The following is a 22,630-nucleotide window of genomic DNA, read 5'->3' on the forward strand; positions in this document are numbered from 1 at the left end:
ATGCCAGCAAATCTCTCCCCAGTTAGTATTGGGGAACTGAAGAAGCAGATGCTGACACATTACTCCAGCATGGAAAACATCCCAAACACAAACCTGAACACAGCCTCGTCAACATCCACATATGAACACTTTCCTTTGAGGAAGGGTTTGGAGGGATATGGGCCGGGTGCTGGCAGGTGGGACTAGATTGGGTTGAGATATCTGGTTGGCATGGATGGGTTGGACTGAAGGGTCTGTTTCCATGCTGTACATCTCCATGACTCTGTGGTCCCATGTCTTACAGAGATGTATGATGCAACTGTCACACGCTGCTTTTTCCCCAACTGAGAAGCCGATAAACTAGTTCCCAGATTTTTATACATCGAGATAAAAGCACAGGTCAAAACTACGTGGCCTGATTTCATTAATTTGGATCAAAATCAGAAATTGCCAGAGAAACTCGGGTCTAGCAGCTTCTGTGGAGAGAGAAAGTAGAGTTAATGTTTCGAGTCCAGTGACCCTTATTCAGAATTGGTATTTATATAGATGGCAGAGATGGAGGCAACTAGGAGCAAGTAGATAGGGGAGATGAAGCCCAGGGAGAGAGAAAGCAGGTTAGACAGACAAAAGGATGGTTAATCAGGGCAGAGGTTGAGCAAATCATGGCAGGTCTTAGAAGTTGCTCACCATTTTGTTCAATCATGGCCCTGATTGATCTTACCATTCGATAACATGGAGTTAGTGAGCCACTGGCACTATTTCCATTGCCTCACATTGAATAAAACAGTGGGAAAACTAGAACTGTGGAAATGGAGGGACCAGATCAGATGAGAGAAAGTTACAAGGCCTGCTTCAACTCGTTGTGGTGGTTGGAGGGGGTGGAGACAGAAGGTGTGTTTTATTTACAAATAATGGAGCAAAGATGCCTTCTCACATTTCTAAAGCTGCTTTCACTGTCTTAACAACAATGAACCAAAGTCTCGTAATTGCACCCGGTGTTATTTTTAAAATGATGGGGAAATTTGCTGAATATCATTTTGCCACTGTTAGCTCAGTTTTAATGAGTGTGGTCGTGTCACCGCCGGAGAAACATTTAGGGTTCAAAGGAAAGGGGAAGTTTCCTGTCACACCCCCCAGAAGCAACATGGGGAACTTAAGAGGGAAATCTGCACCCCGTTTTAAAGAGACACATTTTATTCTTGTACTTACAATTGGCAAAGTGGATTGTGGTAAAATCACACAAGAAATATATATCCTTAAAAATTATTTTAAAAAATATCAGGCTAACCTTCGTGTACAAAATACATTGAACTCAAGGGTGACCTAAGGGATGTTGTGCAGTTGTTAATCAACCTGCTTGAATATGTTATGATGGCATGGATGGGACTTGAACCCAGTCCTGTTGGATGGCAGAACCAAATCAATGGGTTGAATGGCCCAATCAAATAGCTGAAAGCAGCCAATTCCTTCAGGAGTGACAGCAGGAGATCAGGCCGGCCTCTGTAATCTTATGGTCAATATACTGCTGCTGAAGGTTCTCCTAACACGTGGACTGACTGTCATGTTAAGAATAACTATTTGTTTGCTCATTCCTGCATATGCAAAATGAGATGAAAATTTGTTAGCCAACTTGGAAGAACTTGATCCTAAGAAGGTTTTAATGAACATGAGTAAACTTGCAGGTCTGTACATGAGCATTATATGTGCATGTGGTAGCATTTTTCTCATTCTCTTTATTCAGACACCATTTATGTAATACAGTTACAAAAGCATAGATTACGCTTCACTTGTCTCTTGGAATATATTGCTCACAGCTGTCATGGAACATCTAGAGGCATTTGGGATTCATCCTTTAATTTTTCAAAATAAAATTATATAGTTTACAGTAAAATTTGCAATTTAATCACACTTTAAGGAACAGGGTTAATTTTTTTTCTCAGATTTTAAAATAGTCTTGTGAATGGTGCAGAGAAGCCTTGACAATTTATAACTATAATGCTTGTCAGGTGAATGAATTTGCACTGTTTTCCATTCAGTTCTTAATAATTCCAAACTATAAGGTCACCCAACATATTCTCAATTCTAAAGCAGCTTTCAAGAAACACACTTTCCAAAGGCTTGTCATATATTTTGCACATTAAAAAGTAGAATTGTAGAAACTTAAATGAATGACAAACATTTCCCTACTCAGTACTTTAGAATAAAACTGGGGATTTTAGATCAATGTTGATATAAGTCTCTTCATAGAAAATGAGTAACAAATTTTGGAAGGGTTTTGGTTTTTCTCCTTTCAATAATGTTTTTGACGAGCAATTATTTTGCAACCATATCCTGTAAATTTTATTGATAATCAATTTACAAAGCAATCATTGCTATTAATACAGTGAGAATGATTCTCACTAGCCTCCTCCACCCCAAATCAAGATTGACAATCCAGTTTGAAAATTATTTTTAAGTCACTTTTACTATAAATAATAAGAGTCAGCCCCTCCCAGCAATAACACATTCCAATCTGAGCAATGAAAGGTTAAGGGTCCAACATCTCCAGTATATGAATATATAATTTAGGTTGACAATGCAATGCAGTACAGAGGGAGCACATAAAGGTAATTATTCCCTGAAATAACTGCACAGAGGTCGGTATCCCATCACCAAGTCACCATTCACTAGTGCACCATATACAGGCTGTGGCCAACCAACTCAGAGTCAATTCTCAACTGAGGTCAGCCAGGGTTTTCCTGATTGGCTCAGGTTAACAACCCCAATCAATGACCTCGTAATCAATGAGGTCAATCTGGTTCCAATCACTATCGCCACATTCTACAAAGGAGCATAGGCATCTCTCTCATTGTAGAGAGATGAATGGTTAAAGCGCACCGCTCTACAAGGTGTGGTGTAAGTCAGGGCCTCCATGTACTTCCTAATATAGGAAGTATAGGGAATGAGCCCTCTCCATCAGCATTACTCAGTGCCATACTCTAGCCAACAAAGCTGACCCACTCCTGCACAAATAGAGTGCTCCATTATTAGATGTACTATGCCTCAAATCAGTGAAAAAAGGGACCAGGTTTACCTGCTCAGGAGGATAAAAAAAATCTCACAGAACTTTTATGGATAAGGTAAGAAGTTACTCTCCTTGAAGATCCTTTCTCAAAATTCACTTCTTTGATCACATTTATAATCCTCTAATACTTCCTGCATTGTCTTGGGCATGGATTTCATTGCCTTCTTTACACTTCTGCCACACAGCTTGTGATGATCATTAAAGGCACTATATGATAGATTGAACATGATGGAGCTCCTTAGAAGTGAGAAGACTGAGGGATAGCCTCACAGAAGCCATTAAAATTGTGAAAAGGTTCATAATCTAGAGGTGGCAAAGAGGAAACTAGAACTAGAAGCGAGGAATAGAAGGTTTAGACGGGTTAGAATGTAGAATTCGGATCCAGAGAGAGTAATTGGGACAACAGATGTAGTGCAATTTTACTGAATCTGGAAAACACAAGAGGGAGAAAGGTGCAGAAGAAAAACCTGGAGAGGGTGGAGGAGGTTTGGAGCAGTATAAACACTCATAGGGATCTGTTGGGCTGATTGGCTTGTTCCTGTCTTGTGACTATTATGTAATATAAGAATGCAAGTGGTTCTTGTTTTGCCATTGCATATTGTCATGGTGACGGTGCATTTTATGGCAATGCCTTTGGGAGTCCAATTATGCTACCCTTATGCAAATTTGACAATACTATGGGGGCTACATCTTTGCTGCATTATGAAATTTGATTGCAGTTTACAGCGCATGTTGGTCACTAAAATGCTCATTTTTATAACTCAAAGCCATTTTGAGCAGGTGACCTAATAAAGATCCACGCTGTTTCCTCCAGAAAATCACCGTATTTCATTGATTAAGTTTGTCTAGCAAGTTAGTTCACCTATGGAGAAGATAATAATTGTTGACCATTGAAAGTAATTTGATTGCATAATACTGTGATCTCTCAGTGCCTATAGATGGAGGTGGGCACTGCGGGGCATACAATGTCTTATTTCCCCCTCCAACCCCATTTTGATTTAGGCCCTTCACTATGCCCCTCACCTTTGATGGGTTGCATTTCCTGTAATGGGCTTTACTTGTAAATATTCAGTGGGCTACGTCGCTGTTTTATTGGTGGCGATCAGAAGGTCAAAAAAAAATGTTGTGACCTCAACTTGCTTGAAGAAGTTGTGGAAAAAAATTGTTGTTACTTTTCCTCTGTTAATTACTCATTAGGAAACAAAATACAATTGTAATTGAGCTATTGTTTACATTTGCTAGCCTAGCATGAAGCAAACTTGCATAAGGATAGTCCCAACAAAGGCAAAGATACTCCACGTTGGCATTGTTATTTATATATTTTATATATGTCAATATATATTAGAGCTAGGAATTGAAGTGCATGTGTGTAGGTATTTTGGTAAGGAGCATTCCACAGCTGCGCCTGAGAATTATACAATATATTACAGATCCAGTAGTTACAATTCTAGTGCAGTCTGGACCATGAACAAGCAGCCAGCAGGAATTAAACATGGTAGAGTTCCAATGTCTTCACACTTTGAAACATGATTATTCAAACATCACAGAGCTCATATCAATATATCACATGGCTTAATGAATACATCAGCACCAATGCAAGTCTTTCGAAATCATTGCTGATCACCAAAAGCGAACAGTGAGTATCTGTCTAGTATTTGTAGATGTGAATTCAAGCAACTGCACCTCAGCATGTTCTCTATCTCAGTGTGCATCAGTATCAGTTGCTGCTTCAGGACACTTCAAAACAGAGGATTTATAATATTTTCAAAAGAAATGGCAACAATTCCTGGCAAAATGCAGAGAAATACATATCCTAATAAATGACAGTATCTCTGAATTAATCAGGGCTGCTAAATTCACATTTGAATTGACAACTCTTCTGTTCTCTGAAATGACACTTACCTCCTCTATTGATGCATCTACTTAACTGAACAGCTGCAATGAGTCACTTTGCTGGTTTCTGTCCTTAATTAACCATCCAACACTCATTAAACTTTACAAGCAACTTGCAAATAACATTTCTATGGTGCAATGGGGGTGTGAGGAATTGATAAATATGAAAGAAAGCAGACATTTCATTTACAGTGATGACTAAAAACGATTAAAAGTAGACAAGAAAAAAAACAACCACGAGAGCCTCAATAAGGACGTTCGTGATACTAATGATGTCCATGCCAGTATTTTAACTGAATAATTAGAAACAGAAGAAGTATTGAAAAAGTTGATAAACCCATCAACTATCTTTTTTTTTGAAAAGCACAACAAGACAGGCAGACCAGTGAGCTGAACATGTAAAAGTTTTCTAATAATTAAATTGGCAAACCAGCTCCGACAGGCAAGTTGTCTGTCTATTCACCAGAACCCACTCTGTTAAAACCAGAAGTGGAAGGCTAGTTTGGGAATCAGATAATATTTGAACAAAGTCTGAGCCAAACCTGTCTGATTTTGTTTTTTGTGTGGATTAAAATTGTGCACAATGATTCAGTGCTTTGATAACGGGCCACTGCGATATCAGTGTACTTGTCATTGAGTCACTGACTGATAGCAGGCTACAATAGCAGCACTAAAGGACTCTCATTGCAAATTGGTTTCTTTGGTTTGAAAAACCACTTCCCATCCTCCTGGGGTGCAGGCTAAATCCAATTGTTAATACTGCCTAGGAAATAGAATTAACTTGGGAGAAGCTCTTTGTATACATCATGAACTATGTGAAGCAATCTTCATTTCCTCCTTATGGGGCGACAACAGGCATTATGTAAAAAGTATCTGCTAGGCAAGGGGAGGAACAAAAATATCTGGCTTGAATAATTTCAAATGCTGTAAACTTCCCACTTTTTGAAGGTGTTAAATAAGAATGGATCACCACAACTTTAAGGTAACGGCCACTTCCACCATCCACTGGTGATTTTAATGTGTCACGGCTTGAACAAAACAGTCCACAATGATGATATTACCTGCACTAAGTAAAATGTTCCGGGCAGTTGGATGCCATGTGATAATCCCGACTCTCTTCGAGTGCCCCTCCAAGACAACAATGGGGTCTGTTATAGACCGGAGTGCTACATGATCTGGGATCTGCCAAACCTGTGAGAAGGTGAATGCAAAACAAGGCTGGTTAGAAATAGTTCACTGACATTTTTTGAGCAGCTGGGCTATTTGTTGAATTTGGCTCAATCTCAGTGCTCAATCTATGACTAAGCAAACAATCAAACAACTTTTGAGTTTATTAATTACTTACGGACACCAAACAACAAACCGACATCTTATCACACCTTGAGTATGAAAAAACTTACTCAAAATGATTGTTTCTTCCAGTTATATTCAGAACACACTCTGCAACTTGTAACATTTGCAATACATCTTGAGATTTTTAAAAAATATTCTTTCGGTAGCTGGTGGCTTTCCTAACTCGGCGAATGTTAATTGCCTCTCCCTACTTTTCCTCTAGAAGGTGGCGCTAAGTTGTCCTCTTGTACCCAATGCTGTCAGAGAGGGAGTTTCAGGATTTCAGCCTCCACAACATTAAAGGAACAGCGATATATTTCCAAGGCAGAATGGTGAGTGGCTTGGAAGGGAACTTGTAGCTGACGGTGTTCCCATGTCTCTGCTGCCCTTGTCCTTCTAGATGGAAGTGGCTGTGGGTTTGGAAGGTGTTCTTGGAGGAGCTTTGTCGAATGCTTCAGCTGCATTTCACCAATCGTGTTTGTTAAGCGACAACGATAATTTCTGTAGGGTCACTGGACTACCTGTGCTTTTACATGATCAGGCTAACGTACATGATGATCTGGCTCAAACTACCTCAGTAATCTGGAAAAACAACATGAACCACAATGTCCTTCTCGCTGTATCTTGTTCTAAATTGTATTTACACCAAAGTGAGAGTGAAGTGAGTTTATTATGGACACCCACACCAATCAACCCCACCACCCAGTGGGGTTTGAACATGTCAACTCCCCACCCCACTCTGCCGAGGACATGCAGGTCCTGGGCCTCCTCCACTGCCACTTCCTCACCACTTGACGCCTGGAGGAAGAATGCCTCATCTTCCGCCTCGGGACCCTTCAATCCCAGGACATCAATGTGGACTTCACCAGTTTCCTCATTTCCCCTCCCCCCACCTTACCCCAGTTCCAACCTGCCAGCTCAGCACCATCCTCATGACCTGTCTTACCTGCCAATCTTCCTGCCCACCTATCCGTTCCACCCTCTCTCCGACTTATCACCTTCATCCCTACCTCCATCCACCTATTGTACTCTTGGCTACCTTCACCCCAGCCCCACACCCCTCCCATTTATCTCTTCACCCTGGAGGCTCCCTGCCTCATTCCTGATGAAGGGCTTTTGCCTGAAATTTCAATTTTCCTGCTCCTCGAATGTGACCTAACCTGCTATGCTTGTTGAGCACCACTCGAATCTAGACTCATTACGGTCTTGCCGGACCATAGGACTGCTCTCATAAGTGAGAGACAACTGGTGGTGATTTAACCTGAGAGTTACCACATCTTAGGTGAGGGGAGAGGTTGGGAAGGACAATCCTTCATGGCAAAGTCAATAGATGTGAAGCTGGAAAAGTACAGCTGGTCAAACAGCATCTGAGGAGCAGCAAAGTCAATTTTTTAGGTTGAAACCTCCCAAAAGGTTTCGCCCCGAAACGTTGATCTTCCTGCTCCTGAGATGCTGTCTGATCCACTGTGCTTTTCCAGCTTCACACCTATTGACGGTGGCGTCCAGCATCTGCAGTCCTTACGGTCTCCAAGTCTTTCGCGATACCGTCAGCTGGTGCGGGAATTGAACCCACATAATTGGCATCAATCTTCAAATTAACTGTCCAGTCAACTAAATGAAGAAGTTTTGATCTACACTACTCCTGCAAAATTGTGGCATAAATCCATACTTAGAGCCTGAATTGACGAACAAACTGAACATGCTCCCTTCACTAGAATTAAATTGGGGCAAAACTCAGGATTTGTATTAAATCTTCCAAGTTGACGTTCAGGGAAACTGCTTCACACCAATGTTACAATTGTAACGTCTAGTAAATTGCCCGTAGTGTTAGGTAAGGGGTAAATGTAGGGGTATGGGTGGGTTTCGCTTCGGCGGGTCGGTGTGGACTTGTTGGGCCGAAGGGCCTGTTTCCACACTGTAAGTCTAATCTAATCTAATCTAAAAGTCTAATCTAATCTAAATGACAAGGAGTTCCCCTCCAATATCTATACCAGAGTTCATTTTGTATTGACAAATCATAATGTGATGGTATCCCACTACCACTCCTAAATGTCTCCTTTTCCCAATGTGAAACTGCCTTCGCTGAGATCAATTACCTGCTGTCATAAAACTTACCGAGAGAATGTTCACAACTTGATCACCCATGTCCATAATGTTACACAATACAGGTACAGTCTACTTGATCTTTAATTCATCTGAGCAAATTAAACTGAAGGAAAGTGGGTTAAAATATTGCTAGATCACCAAAAATATTCAAACAAAATTATTGATCTTTCAACTCTACCTATCAGCTTCAAGCAAACCACCAATAGGTAACACTGCCTCCTGACCTCAATCACACAGAAACAAACATCTTCTACAGTCTTTAATAATCAGAGTAACCATCTCAAACCTAGCTGGAATATTCTAATCCAGTTTCAGGCCAAACCTCAGGCAATGTTTTTGAAGATTTAAGTGAGAGAGCGTTAATGTTTCTCTTTATAGTCTGCCCTATAAGTACCAGTGCTGGTAGAATAACAGTTTTCACAGAAATCTAATTTCAATTTATTTTGTTCTTTTCTGGGATGTGGGGGGTGGGGGTGGGGGGGGGGGGGGGGTGGTCATAGAGACATAAAAATGTATAGCATGGAACAGACCCTTCAGTTCAACTTAGCCATGCCAACTAGATATCCTAACCTAATCTAGTCCCGTTTGCCAGCACTTGGCCCATATCCCTCCAAATCCTTCCTATTCTATACCCATACAATTAAAACATTTAAAAGGCATTTCGATCAGCTTCCACCACTTCCGTTGGCAGTTCATTCTACACACATGCGTAAAAGGCCAGCATTCATTGCTCTACCCTGATTGGCCTTGCCCTGACAGTTATGATTATGTGGGTCTGGAGTTACATGTAGCCTAGACCAAATAAGAGCAGCAGATCTCTTTCCTTAGAGGACATTAGTAAGCCAGATGTTTTATTTTGACAACATTTGATGGCAAGATGCTGAAAGCTAAAGCTGCTGTCAACTTAAGCAAGCAATTTGATGCTGACTGACTTCACACACTATTAATGAATCTAGCTTTTTGTAATGTAATTTCCACCAGCTGCCATGGTGGGATTTTAACTCATTTCCCCAGGGCATTAGTCAGGCCCATTGGATTACTGGATCAGTGACATTACAATTACACTATTATTTCTTCCAAAAAATGAGGCTTTTTAAATTTTAAACCCATGCATTTCTGTTCAGTACCATCAGTCAGCGTCAAATCAAGTCTATAGCAGCTATGCCTGTCAACATCTTGGATCTACATCACTGATCATCTTGTCCTTATTGAAAACTAGCTCTGCAAGTTTCTTTGATTTTCCTGAATTTACTCCTGTCCATCAATACATCATTACAAAGAATGGTGCCTAAAAGAATGTGAACAATATTATAACTGTTGTCTCAGCAGTGATATGCAGAAATAACTTTATTTACTCAATTGTTTAATGCCATATTATTGGATTAGATTTACTGATGATATATTGATTGCAAGCTTTTAGTGAATGCGCAGTAATCATATTCAATCATTTTCCTCTCCCCAGTATTACACACCATTTTATTGGGTATGTTTACTGCTTCCTGTCTCACTTGACATTATTTTACATTTAACTATGGAATAGCAGATGGATTTACAAAGCGAAATGTTTCATTGATCCAGACCCTTCCAAACCTGTTGTTTCCCTGATACATGAGGCTTTCAGCTAATTTTATAATGAAGCAAAAGATGTTCTTGTAATTAAAAGCAATTTCTGAATAGTTGGAATAGCAGAATGGATCCATGCCAAATAGCTTTTCCCACATTTTTCATTCTTTGATGGGAAATGGGCTTCACTCACAAAGCAACTGTCCCAGAACTGAGTGTCTTGCATGGACAGTGTTGGAGTCATAAAATTGACCAGACCAAATAAGGACAAGAGCTCTCCTTCCTTAAAAGACAATTGTAAACCTGATGGGGGTTCCAGCAATTGATGATGTGATTGTGATAATTAGGACTGAATTTTTTTTAAATTCAAAATTTTATTAATTGCATTTAAAACCCACCAGCCATGGGATTTAAACACATGGTCTCCACAGCATTAACCTGGGCCTCGGATTTCCCTGCTCCTCGGATGCTGCCTGAACTGCTGTGCCTTTCCAGCACCACTTTACTCCAGAATCTGGTTTCCAGCATCTGCAGTCATTGTTTTTACTTAGAAAGGCAAGAGTAAAGTCTGACCATAGCCCTCCCAAACCAGAGGGCTCCTCTTTCATTAGAGAGAGATGACCAATTATGGTTTAACCTGAGGTTCACCATGCCTCAGGTGAGGGACTGAGGCTGAAAAGGTGGGATATTCATAGTGACCTCAATGGGTGCAGGAGTTGAACCCGTGCTGTAGGCATTATTCTGCACTGCAAAACCAACTGAGCTAAACAACCCCTGTTCTCTTCTCTGGATTACCACATTAGTGACATACAACTACAGCAATGATCTGTTTAATTTCCATGATCACATTACTCTTTCTACTGAGAAGATTTGGAATCCATTGACTCCCTTCCTGAAAGACTTACATGGGGAATTTATTATCAAATAAAATTCTGAAAATTCAGTAAATTATATTAATTAGTAACAGTATGTACATTGATATTGGTCATATTTCCATTATAGATAATTAGCTATTTTCACATTTCAGTTCATTTCTTTTGGGAATATGGGAACAGGTTAGATGGACATATCTTTAAGTTTTTATTTTAAATTACTGCACCAGAAAAGCACCATCTTTGTTTTTTTAAAATTGCTAAAAATAGTTATTAGTTGCTGTTCATTATTGGTACAATATGTTTAATTACGTTCTAGACATTTGTCGTAAATTTACATGGCAAAGGCTTTCTTATGACTTCTACTTTCTTTGCTAACATTAGTACAAAGTAACAATTCTACACCATTACTGGAGCTGCACTTCATCAGGTGTTAAAATCCAGGCAGAACTAGCTCTTCCAGGCAGCCTCGCAAACCTTGAAAAACCCCAAAATCCTGGTTGATACTGCAGCTATAGCATCAATCCCAGGCTTTGCACTGACACTATGGCCACAGTCTATGTAGAGATATACAGCACGGAAACAAACCCTTCACTCCAACCTGTCCATGCTGACCTGATATCCTAAATAAATCTAGTCCCATTTGCCAGCACATGGCCCAAACCCGTCTTAAACCCTTCCCATTCATATACCCATCTGGATGGTTTTTAAATGTTGTAATTGTACCAGCCTCCAGCACTTCCTCTGGCAGCTCATTCCATACATGCACCACCCTCTGAGTAAAAACATTGTCCCTTAGGTTCCTTTTAAATGTGTCCCCCCTCACTTTAAACCTATAGCCTGAGGTTTTGGACCCCCCCCCCCACCTCCCCATTCATCGTATGTTCCCACAGAATCTTATTTTAAGTACTCTGAATGGAGATTGCACCCAAACCCCTTCCCTGCAATCTTTCTCTTATCGCGAATACAGCCTCTGACCCTCCAGCAGCAATGGAGTAATAGCAGGAACATTTTTGACTCCTTTTGCTCATCTCTGCCTTTCTGATGACCTCGTCCTTTTAATTACCCTTTGTGAGTCGCTTGCTGTTTTTGTTTTAAACTTTGTGTTTCGGGGCATAACTGGGGACCTGTGAAACATCTCACAATCCTCGGCACAGAAATGCAACTTGGAGACCACTTTGTTGAGGTGTCACCTTTTTCTACCCTTCGTTCATGACGGTGAGAGTCAAGGCAACTGGGATTTGCCAGTATCACTGGCATTTCTCAAACGCAGGGTACTGTCAACTGCATCCACCCTCTTTTGAGAGCACCTTATCACCAGAGTTTGTGAATGGAAAAGGTTTCCATTCCATTAATGTCCAAATCATATCTGACCATTGATGCTGAATTTTGGAGCGGTGCGCCAGATATCCTGGGAGCTCCCAGTGACTGTTACAATGGGAGAGAACTCATCGGTTCCTACCACTTTCCAAGGCCCTCAGGCCACTCAGGGCTAGCTACTGGCAGACAGAGCATACGCCTCCAAGCATGAACGAGTGGTGAGAATGTGGAACAAACCATAATGATGCATTGAAGGAGCAAGCATTTCAAGGGGAAAGGTTAAATGGGTAAAATGGCGAATTTAGTTGAGAAAAGGTTTGCTGAGGATGAAACATGTAATTAGCTTGGATCGTTTTGTTATTTCTATTTTGCACAGTAGATTTCTGTTCTGTTGTTAAAATCCAATGGGATGGCGCAGTGGCTCAGTGGTTAGTGCTGCTGCCTCACAGCGCCAGGGACCTGGGTCCGATTCTACCCTCGGGCAACTGTCTGTGTGGAATTTGCACATTCTCCCTGTGTACATGTGGATTTCCTCTCACAGTCCAAAGGTGTGCAGGTTAGGGTGGATTGGCCATGCTAAATTGCCCCATATTAACCAGGGATGTGCAGGTTAGGGTGGATTGGCCATACTACATTGCCCCATAGTGTCCAGGGATGTGCAGGTTAGGTGGATTAGCCATGGGAAATGAACGGTTACAGGCTGGGATACTCTTCGGAGGGTTGGTGTGGACTTGATAGGCTGAATGGCCTGCTTCCATACTGTAAGGATTCTATGAATCTGCAGAGTTGTGTGCTTTATTTTTCAGTTTCATATTTAAAAGCAAAATACAATCTATCAAGCTCGATTTCATTCTGGAAGGGATCAGAGTTATGCAGGAGTAACATTAGCTGGGACCATAACATAGAGGACATGTTGACTTTCTATTTTTGTGGATCTTGTTAATTTTGCTTTACTGTCACTGAATAAATGTTTTGTTACCTATGTGATTACACACCTGATTTCTTTGAGTAATCCCAATTTAAAGTATCGACACATTGCTGCTTTTCCCCTAATGGTCATGTAACTATGAGACAGCACTAATATTACATAGCACTAAAGCAAGGTAACTCTTAGATCTCATATCCCTACTCTGCTTGAGTGATGTGTGGTGAGGTCTCTTCTGATAATCACCAGGTTGATGGGAATCCTGAGGAATCCCCTTTTGATATTTCCATCGTTGGTAAAGGTTCAGCGTGCACACAGTTGCCCTGAATTATTTTATTATCCTCCAGGGCAATGTTGAACCTGCAAGAGGCAGTGCTTCATTCAGTGGTCTAGCCAAATGAGGCAGAGTGGACATGAGACCTGCCCACTGTATACTTTCCAACCTTGACTGGCAGTGCACCCCCTTAAAATGCTGATATATAGAATGAATCTTCCCCTCCATAGACATGAAGCGTCACTGATTCTGTACTATCACTCAAAAGCTGGGCTTTAAGTGTGGCCTGATATTTGCAGGTCAGGCTGTAGCACATTCTCTGCCGGTTGCAGGTTCAAGTATTCCTGAAATCGAAGACCATCCGTACTCCGGGAGGTTACTGCCTGCCAGAGATGAGCAATGCTTGGTCACTGCAACTTCTTAGATCTTTCGGATATTTAAAGAGGATGCACACTTTTCACACTGGTGTGTCTGAACCAAGTCCAACAGTGAATATTATAGCACAGTGGTCACTTTAACAGTGCAACTGAGAATATATCAATAGAAGTGACAGATTATTTAAAATGATGCAGCACCATTGCCCTTAGTGTGCTTTCTTCCTCCTCTGCCTCCCACTTTGTCTAAGTGCATGACTGACTTCCGTAGCTGGGATAGAGGGAGCCCACTCTGGCGATAGCCCTGTTGATCAGAAAAACTTGGGCATTTGTCCCATTTAGGCCCGGAGGCCCCGGCCTTTCTGACAATCTCCTGCTATAGGCTGATCAGCCTGTCCTGCTGAATCCACTGGAATGATACCCAGGGTATTTGTGGAGCTGCTGACTAATTCTGGAGGGTCCTGAGAAGATTTTTCTGTGTTGATGATGCCATACTCCTCCCCTTTGACCCTATCTCCCCGAGAGAGGTGCTGGATAAAGGTCGAGCTCACTCCTCCAGCTTTGGCATGGCCCTTGATGCTGAGCACACATAGCTACAGCCTGTGCGATTCATTTCTGAAGGACAATGAGTGTTAGCTGCACCTGGGTCTCCATGGTTGGTCAGGAACCTGCCCAGGGAGGCAGCCAGGTGTCTGCATGTCAGGGCCAGTACTGTTCGGACTCCTCCATCCCTCGTTCCGGTTCACTCCCTGCTAACCCGCTTGCAGTTCCCGTGCTTGTCTCTGCTGTCTGACCCAGTCATTAATGACCAAGGCCAGAGGCTCTTCATCTGCCTGGTGCCCACATCTTAATTCTGCACATCTGCCTCACGTGTCACTCGTTTCTCAGAAAAATGGGCCCAGTGGCACAGTCGCATAAATAATGAGTCAGAAAACAGAAGATTGAGAAATGAAAACTGGTGCCTATGGACCAGGCACTATAACACTGACTCGTCAAATTGCATTAATTCTGATATTGCCTAACTTCATATGTTGTACTAAGACAATGCTTACACTTCAGCTCTCTCCCTTCTGATTGTCTCTGATCTGACCAACTTATCTCCAGGATACTGACATTATCTAGGATTATGACATTATGATTTCAAAATGAGACTTGCTAATTTAGGAAGCTTGTTGCAATTTTCTCAAAGCTACACTGATCATAAAGATTCTTAATGTATGTTGCCCAAGCTTTTCATTTTTAAGGAATGCCCTAATATATTCTCAAAGTCATTGTCGAAGATGGTGATGGAGTAGTGCTCTTAAAGCAGAGCTCATCCACTCGCTCCAGTTCTTCTTTTCAATTTTTTGCATTTTTTTCCCCTTTCTCTTCTTTTTTTCCTCTCTCTACTTACTTCCATTCCTCAGATGACATGAGTCAAGGCAGCGTGGACATGAGGGAGTCCTGACCCAGTGGAAGCCCAGCTCGGACTCAGAGTCATAGAGATATACAGCACGTAAACTGACCTTCCACTCCAACTCGTCCATGCCGAGCAGATATCTTAATCTGGTCTAGTCCCAATTGCCAACATTTGGCTCATATCCCTCTAAACCATTCCTAATCATATACCCATCCAGAAGCCTTTTAAATGTTGTCGTGTCCCAGCTTCCACCACCTCCTCTGAACTCATTCCCATACAGGCACCACCCTCTCTGCATGAAAGGGTTGCTCCTCCAGTTCCTTTTGAATCTTTCCCATTTCACCTTAAACCTATGCCCTCTTATTTTGGACTCTGCTAACCTGGGAGAAAGCCCTTGGCTGCTCACCCCATATATGCCCCTCATGATTTCATAAACCTCTATAAAGATCACTCCTAAGCCTCTGAAGCTCCAGGGAAAAATAAACCCAGCCTATGCAGCCTCTATCTATAGCTCAAACCCTCCTTCTAAATCTGATTTGTACCCTTTCAAGTTTCACAACATTCTTCCTATAGTAAGGAGACCCAAACTGAATGGAGTATTCCAAAAGTGGCCTAACCAATGTACTGTACAGGCACAGCATGACATCCTACACTTGAGTACATTTCAACAGACCTACTTCTAATTCTAAAAACACAGAGGACATACGACTACAACCATCTGCATTAAATGCAAGTTATGCAATGTGTTCCAACTGTCCTCAATTCAAATTATTAGATATTTCAAATTTTCAGCATTTAAAAAAGATTTTTGATAAGAACATAGCATGATGTCTTTCATTTTACTTAGTATTTCAAAAACACAACAGCATTTTACGACTGAACACAGCTAACTAGTTATTATGCTGTCAATGCTAATTGTAAATGTGAAATTTCAAACACGTGATCAGAGTGCTTCTTTGTTTATTAGAGACAATTATGCTGTGCATCAGTCTGTACAAAATGATAAGACAATCTCTATAAAAGGAAGGAGATAATGAAATAGATTTTGAAGGATTTACAATCACTGCAGTATCTCTTAAATGAAGAGAGAACAAAGGAAGATTATTGTGAAGTGACCTGTCTTTAACCAGTTATAGCTGATATAGTTTATTTAGACTGCACCTTGTCACAGTTCAGCTGACAAACCCAAATCATTGCATCTCTTCAATTTGATAGTGAGGACTGCAGATGCTGGAGATCAGAGTTGAAAAATGTGTTGCTGGAAAAGCGCAAGCAAGCCAGGCAGCATCCTGAAGAAGGGCTTATGCAGCAACACATTTTTCAGCTCTCTTCAATTTGATGACCACTTGAAGTAAATATTCAGTCTATGTTGTGAAGGGTTATCAACAAAACACTCACCACCCTTAAAAATATATCCCAGTTAAACTACTGCGGAACGTATTTATTCCTGAATTATGATCAGGCTATGCAAGAAATTTCCCTGCTGAACCAAAAGAACTGTTGTTCCCTGTGAAGCCAGTCATCTCTGCAGAACAACCAAATAGTTGGCTTCATAAGTTCAGAGCAGATTCAGCGACCTTTCGCAAAGAACGTTGCTCGCTTTCCTTTTGATTTTTATGTTGTTGTAATCATCTGAAGAGTCAGTTGTTTATTTCAATACTCTACAAAGGCACATTCTAGTTGTCAACTCTGACATTTTCAGAAAATGTCAATCAGGCTGGATGTGGCATTCCAGTCCGGTACTGGAAGATGCACTGGTATCCTGGTTTCCTAGATGAACCTCCCTTTTGCTTTCAGAACAATTGGAAGTACTAAAATAAGGATTACATTGTAGTGAAACAGGCCATTCAGCCGGACTGATGATGTGCTGTTTTCACTCCATTTCATCCTCAGTACATCTTTCCTCAACTAAATTTGTCATCTCAACCCTTTATCTTTTCTCCCTCAAACATTTGTATAGCTTCTCCTTAAATGCATCATCATTATCTGTTCCACATTCTCATTACCCTTTCACTAAAAAGGTTGCTTCTGAATTTCCTATTAGATTTCTTGATGCATGTCAATTGATGCCCCCTAGTAATGTGCTTCCTCACAAGGAGAGCAATTATCTCTATACCTCCAGTCCATGAATGGTTTTGATTGTAAAGATTGTATCTTTTTGTTTTTCGGTATTTTTGATTGAGGGCTGAAATAGGGAAAGGTCAAGGACTGCCAGATGGTTGCTGCAATTTTTAAACACAAGTAATCTGGATCTCATTGTTAGTGCTACTTCTGTAGCTACTTTTTAAGCAGTGGCCAGGGTTAGTCACAGATGAGCTGGAACCAATGGTTAATCACAAATGGATCTTCAGCTCGCGACAGGTAGCTGATTGGTTTGTAAATGAATGATTCATTGTTGATGACAAAGGCCTTCTGTCTGCCAACAATGGAGTGGCTCCCAGGGAGCTGAAGAGATTGGGGTTCTGAATGAGATAGCAAATGTCATTGAATCTATCCAAAGGCAGGAGTTGATTCTTTTTCCCCTCTGCAGTCTGCAGAAAATCAATTTATTTTTCTCACTTCAGTTGCTGCCTTAATAAGTGTGAACCTGTCATCTTGCATCTCCAGTAAACAAGTGAAAACATCTGGAGAAGGACGATCCAGAGCAGCGTTCTGTACAGCAAAAATCTTATCATTGCAAACTATGTCGGCAGGGACCACTGAAATGCCTTCTCAATCTTTCCCCACTCGCATAACACACTTGCTGTTGTGTGTGTGTGTGTGTGTGTGTGTGTGTGTGTATAGAGAGAGGGAGCTTATTAATGGATTAGTGTTTTAACTGGTAGAGTCGCATGTCAATGGTTCATAATTACTTACCTGTGATTAGAATCTATTTATTCTGTAATTCTTCTAAAAGTGCAGAAGCCTGGTCCGTACTTTCGGTCAAACTAGGTATAAAGGACTGGGAAATTGGGGAATTCTGTGTACTTTTTAAGGTTGTTATTGTTTGTGACAATTCCACAAGTAGTAGGACTCAGTTTCCTGTGTGTTACCCCCAGTGAGGCATAACCCAATAAAGACCTCTTTTAGGCTAATCATCAGTCTTCTTCCTAATACTTTTACCCACTCATTTCTGGTATTCACGCTCATAAATCTTCTCTGTGTTTCCTTCAATGCCTCTTTATCATTTTCCCTATATGGTGAGCAGAACTGCATTCAGTACTCTAATTGTGGTCAAACCAAGCATTAACATATGTTCAGCATGAGGTCTTTATTTCTTTTTTCAATTGCTCTGGAAATAAATCATAGTGCCTGGATGGTTTTCTCTTTGGCCTAATGAACCTTTGTCAGTATCTTTAGTGATGTTTTGACCCTGAGATCCAGTGTTTTTTTTCCCATCTAGACTTGAGCATTTCAAGGAATAAAATCTTTCTATTCTTCCACCTAAAATTAAGTTTACCTCATATTTGCCTCTTTTGACATTCCAAAGGGCAAGTTACTATTAAACCACAGCAATCCAGTATGGTACACATTACTTAATTATAGGATTAAGATAATCATCCTTCAATAGCAAAGATTTGCTTAGAGTTCTCTGATTTGTGAAGGTACAAGATCAACTAAGGCCTAATCTGAGCCAGAAATCCAATTAAGTCACCTTTGGCCTTCTCCTGCAACTTTCAGCCATTATTCACAAACGTTATTACAACATTTTCATTAATCATGCATTCCCTCCATTACTGGTGTACAGTGGAAGCAATCAATGTGCACATCTACTCAAGTCAACTTTCAACAGCACCTTTCAAACTTGTGATCTCTACCAAATAGAAGACAAGAGCAACAGGTGTATACGAACAGCACATCTGCATGTTCCCTCCAAGCCCACACCATCCTGACCCTTAGTTATACTGTCAATTCTCCACCATCACTGGATGCAAACCCAGGAACTCCCTCCCAGTAGCACTGCGGATATACTCACACCATGTGGCTGCAGGGATTTAAGAAGGCAGCTCATCGCTACCTTCTCAAGAGAAATTACAGATGGGTACCAAATGACACATTCAACCCTTAAATAAATGAAAAAAGGCTTAGTTGGGATGGAGTGCAGTTTAGGGGAGAATGTGGATTACAGCTGAGGATATCATTTGGTAATTTGGGTAATACCAAGAGTATGAATTTGTGAGATAGGAGCAAAAGTGGGCCATCTAGCTCTTCGAGCCTGCTCCGCCATTCAGAGCATGACAGATCTAAGTATTTTGACTTCCACACCATCTATCTTTGATATCCTTTGATACCTTTACCTGTCAAGAATCTTCCCTACTTCCAACTTTCACTTAAAACTATTTATTGACCCTACCTCAATCAGTCTCTAAGGCAGGTTGTTCTAAAATGGAGAGAAATCATGACTCAGGGAAAAATCTTTTCATTTCTGCCCCAAGAGGGTGACTTTAGTTTTTAAACAGTGTTTCCAATTTTTAATCTCATCCATAAGAGGCCACATCCACCTTATCGAGACAATTCGGAATCTTGTACCCTTCAATCAAGTTCTCCTCACTCTATTAAATTCCAGTGAAAGCAAGCGCAGTCTGTCCAATCTTTTCTTATAAGATAATCTATTCATTATAGGTAGCAATGTATGAATCACATCTCTCCTTAAAATAAGGAGAGGAAAACTGCACATAGTTTTCAATATGTGCACACACAAATGCTCTGTGTAACAGAAGCATAACTTCCTTACTTTATGTTCAATTCCTCTCTTAATAAAGGACAGGATTCTATCAGGAGGAGAAAGTGAGGACTGCAGATGCTGAGGATCAGAGCTTAAAAATGTGTTGTTGGAAAAGCGCAGCAGGTCAGGCAGCATCCAAGGAGCAGGGGAATCGACATTTCAGGCATAAGCCCTTCGTCAGGATTCTATCAGCCAATTTAATTACTCACTTTACCTTCATACTAACATTTTATGATTCTTGCACTAGAAAACCTGTATTTCTGTGCACATTAAAATTCTGCAATCATTCTCCACTTAAGCAACAATTTACTTTTGTATTATTCCAGCTAATGTGAACAACTTCACGTTTTCCTGTGTATCATCTGCCAGATTTTAATATTTTTAGACAGCGTATGTTCCAAGGGATAAATATATCAAAATAATAAGATGAAATGACTCAAAATAATGTGAAGGTGATATAAATGGGAATTGTATCTCAGTCATGAAATATGAGAGTTGGGATCAACCTCACTATTGACCGATTCTAAAGACCAGTGAAAGTCGATCTTGGTCTAGTTCCAGCCTTCATCTTATTGATCTACTATGGGTAGTTAACTGATGCTCATAGCCATGAAGACAGGTGGCATGGTGGCTTAGAGGGGGTATGGTGGCTCGGGGACAACTTGGTGGATCAGTGGTTAGCAGTGCTGCCTTCCAGTGCCAGGGACCCAGGTTCAATTCCACCCTTGGGCAACTTTCTGCATGGAGTTTGCACATTCTCTCCATGTCCGCATGGGTTTCTTCCAATGCTCCGGTTTCCTCCCACAGTCCAAAGAGGGTTTAGAGGGATATGGGCCAAATGCTGGCAAATGGAACTAGATTGATTTAGAATATCTGGTCGACATTGACGAGTTGGACCAAAGGATCTGTTTCTATGATGTACAATTCTATGACTCTGTGTGCAGGTGAGATGCATTAGCCATGCTGAATTGTCCTGTATTGTCCAGGGATATACAGGCGAGGTGGATTAGCCATGGGAAATGCAGGGTTACAAGGATAGGGTAGGCGGGAGTGAGTCTGGGTGGGATGCTCTTAGGAGAGTTAGCGTGGACTTGAATAGCCAACCTCCACCCTGTAAGGATTCTAATGATTCTAGGAATTTATCTTGTATTTTCATTTTTGTTTTCCATTTATATATTCTTTAAAAATCAGAGCTATATTACATTCTATTCAAACAGAAACAAAGTTTGAGGGCATGGGCAGAAAACAGCTAATCTTCAGGAGTTCTGAGTGGTTCTGTCTGATTTAAAACAAAATGCACTGGACAAAGAGGTAAAAGACTGTCAGCAGAGGGCAGGCCAGAGTCATGTTACAAGCTGAATGCAATTTGCTGCTGTTTTTAATAGCACAGCTTTGAAGAATACCCATTACAAGATCAGAAGGTCATTATGGTTGAGATTAAATATGCTACTTAGCCCATTTTGTTTCATCCATCTCAAGATGCTCAAATCCGAAGACAGTACAGAATCTGCTGCTTTATTCAGGAGTGTACCACATTTCATAATGTTGCTCTTTCTCCACATCCCATGGGATGTTAAAGATTCCAAACCAACCCAAGTAATTTTTTATTTAATCATACTGTAGATTTGCAGAGAAATATAAAATGTCTGACTAAGCCCTTTCCTGTTAAGTTCTAGTGAATTATGCCTGCCACACTTTAAAGAGATATCAACATTTGCAAGAAAAAATACTTTACCAATCTTTGTAAACAGAGACAGACCACGAAATTAATGTGCTCTGTCATTGCAGCTATTTTCACACATTTGTTAAGTTGAATTTAACTTGACATGCTCACTGATGCTGTTGCCTTTCTGTAGCTGAGCTGAAAATGTTTCAAACTAACAACAGGAAAACTTTAAGCAGGTTAATGATCTGAATTGTTTTCACATGCTTGTATAATTTCATTTGCTTCTTTATTTACCTTCTCACACCTGGGGTGTATGAGGCAGACAAAGCACGTGCTTATGTCCACTTCCACCAGAGACTATAGCTACCACTCCATCAAACGTGTCTGACCACAAGACACTCCTGGCCTTAGATATGTCAGAAGGTTACAGGATGATAATCTGTTTAACCCTCATTTAGAACTCATCTACATGGCCAACAAGTCCTGAACTGAGAGCCTCTGGCCCAAAGGCGGAACACTGCTCATCATACCACAGGACATACAAGCTTACAAAATAGGGGCAAACGCGGGCCATTTGGCCCTTTAAGCCTGCTGTGTCATTGAATAAAATCATAACTGATCTGTTTGTGTATCGAGTTTCATTTCCATCGATGTTCAATTTTCTTCCCTGATAAGAAGCTGAGCAACTCTCTGAAAAATATCCAATGACCTGCTTCTATTGCCTTCAAAGTCATACAAACTTGGACAGAGAGAAAAAAAACTCTGTCCTGAGAGGGTAACCCTTGATTTTAGAACACTACCTCTGAGTTCTGGACTCACCCACAAGAGGAAACATCCTTTCCACTTCCTTCATGTCAAGACCTATCAGGATCTTATATACTTTAATCATGTCACCCCTCACTTTTTTAAACACAAGTGAAAACAAGCTTGGTCTATCCTCATATGAAAAACTCATTCATTTCAATTATCAATCTCTCTGACCTGTCTTTGTCACATTTACATGGTTCCCTAAATAAGAAGGCCAAAACTGCATACAGTATTCTAAATGTGATCTCCTGTATCACTGAAGTAAAACAACCTTATCCTTCAGTTCAATTCCTTTCTCAATAAGGACCGTATTCTCAATTAGTTATTGTACCTGCACACTATCATTTACTG

The 22,630-nt window shown here is 40.8% G+C and overlaps 1 protein-coding gene across 2 annotated transcripts in view; it reads right to left on the reverse strand.

The window, feature by feature from the left end:
- The window catches only part of LOC132830295 (coronin-6-like), a 241,913-nt gene that overhangs the window by 30,697 nt on the left and 188,586 nt on the right, over nt 1-22,630 (reverse strand). For both annotated transcript variants that reach the window (XM_060847872.1, XM_060847871.1), the window contains exon 4: nt 5,998-6,127. In XM_060847872.1, coding sequence (XP_060703855.1) covers nt 5,998-6,127 — 130 coding nt within the window. The remainder of the gene's footprint in view (nt 1-5,997; nt 6,128-22,630) is intronic.

This window comes from Hemiscyllium ocellatum, chromosome 31 (genome assembly GCF_020745735.1).
Source record: "Hemiscyllium ocellatum isolate sHemOce1 chromosome 31, sHemOce1.pat.X.cur, whole genome shotgun sequence".
Taxonomy (NCBI): Eukaryota; Metazoa; Chordata; class Chondrichthyes; order Orectolobiformes; family Hemiscylliidae; genus Hemiscyllium; species Hemiscyllium ocellatum.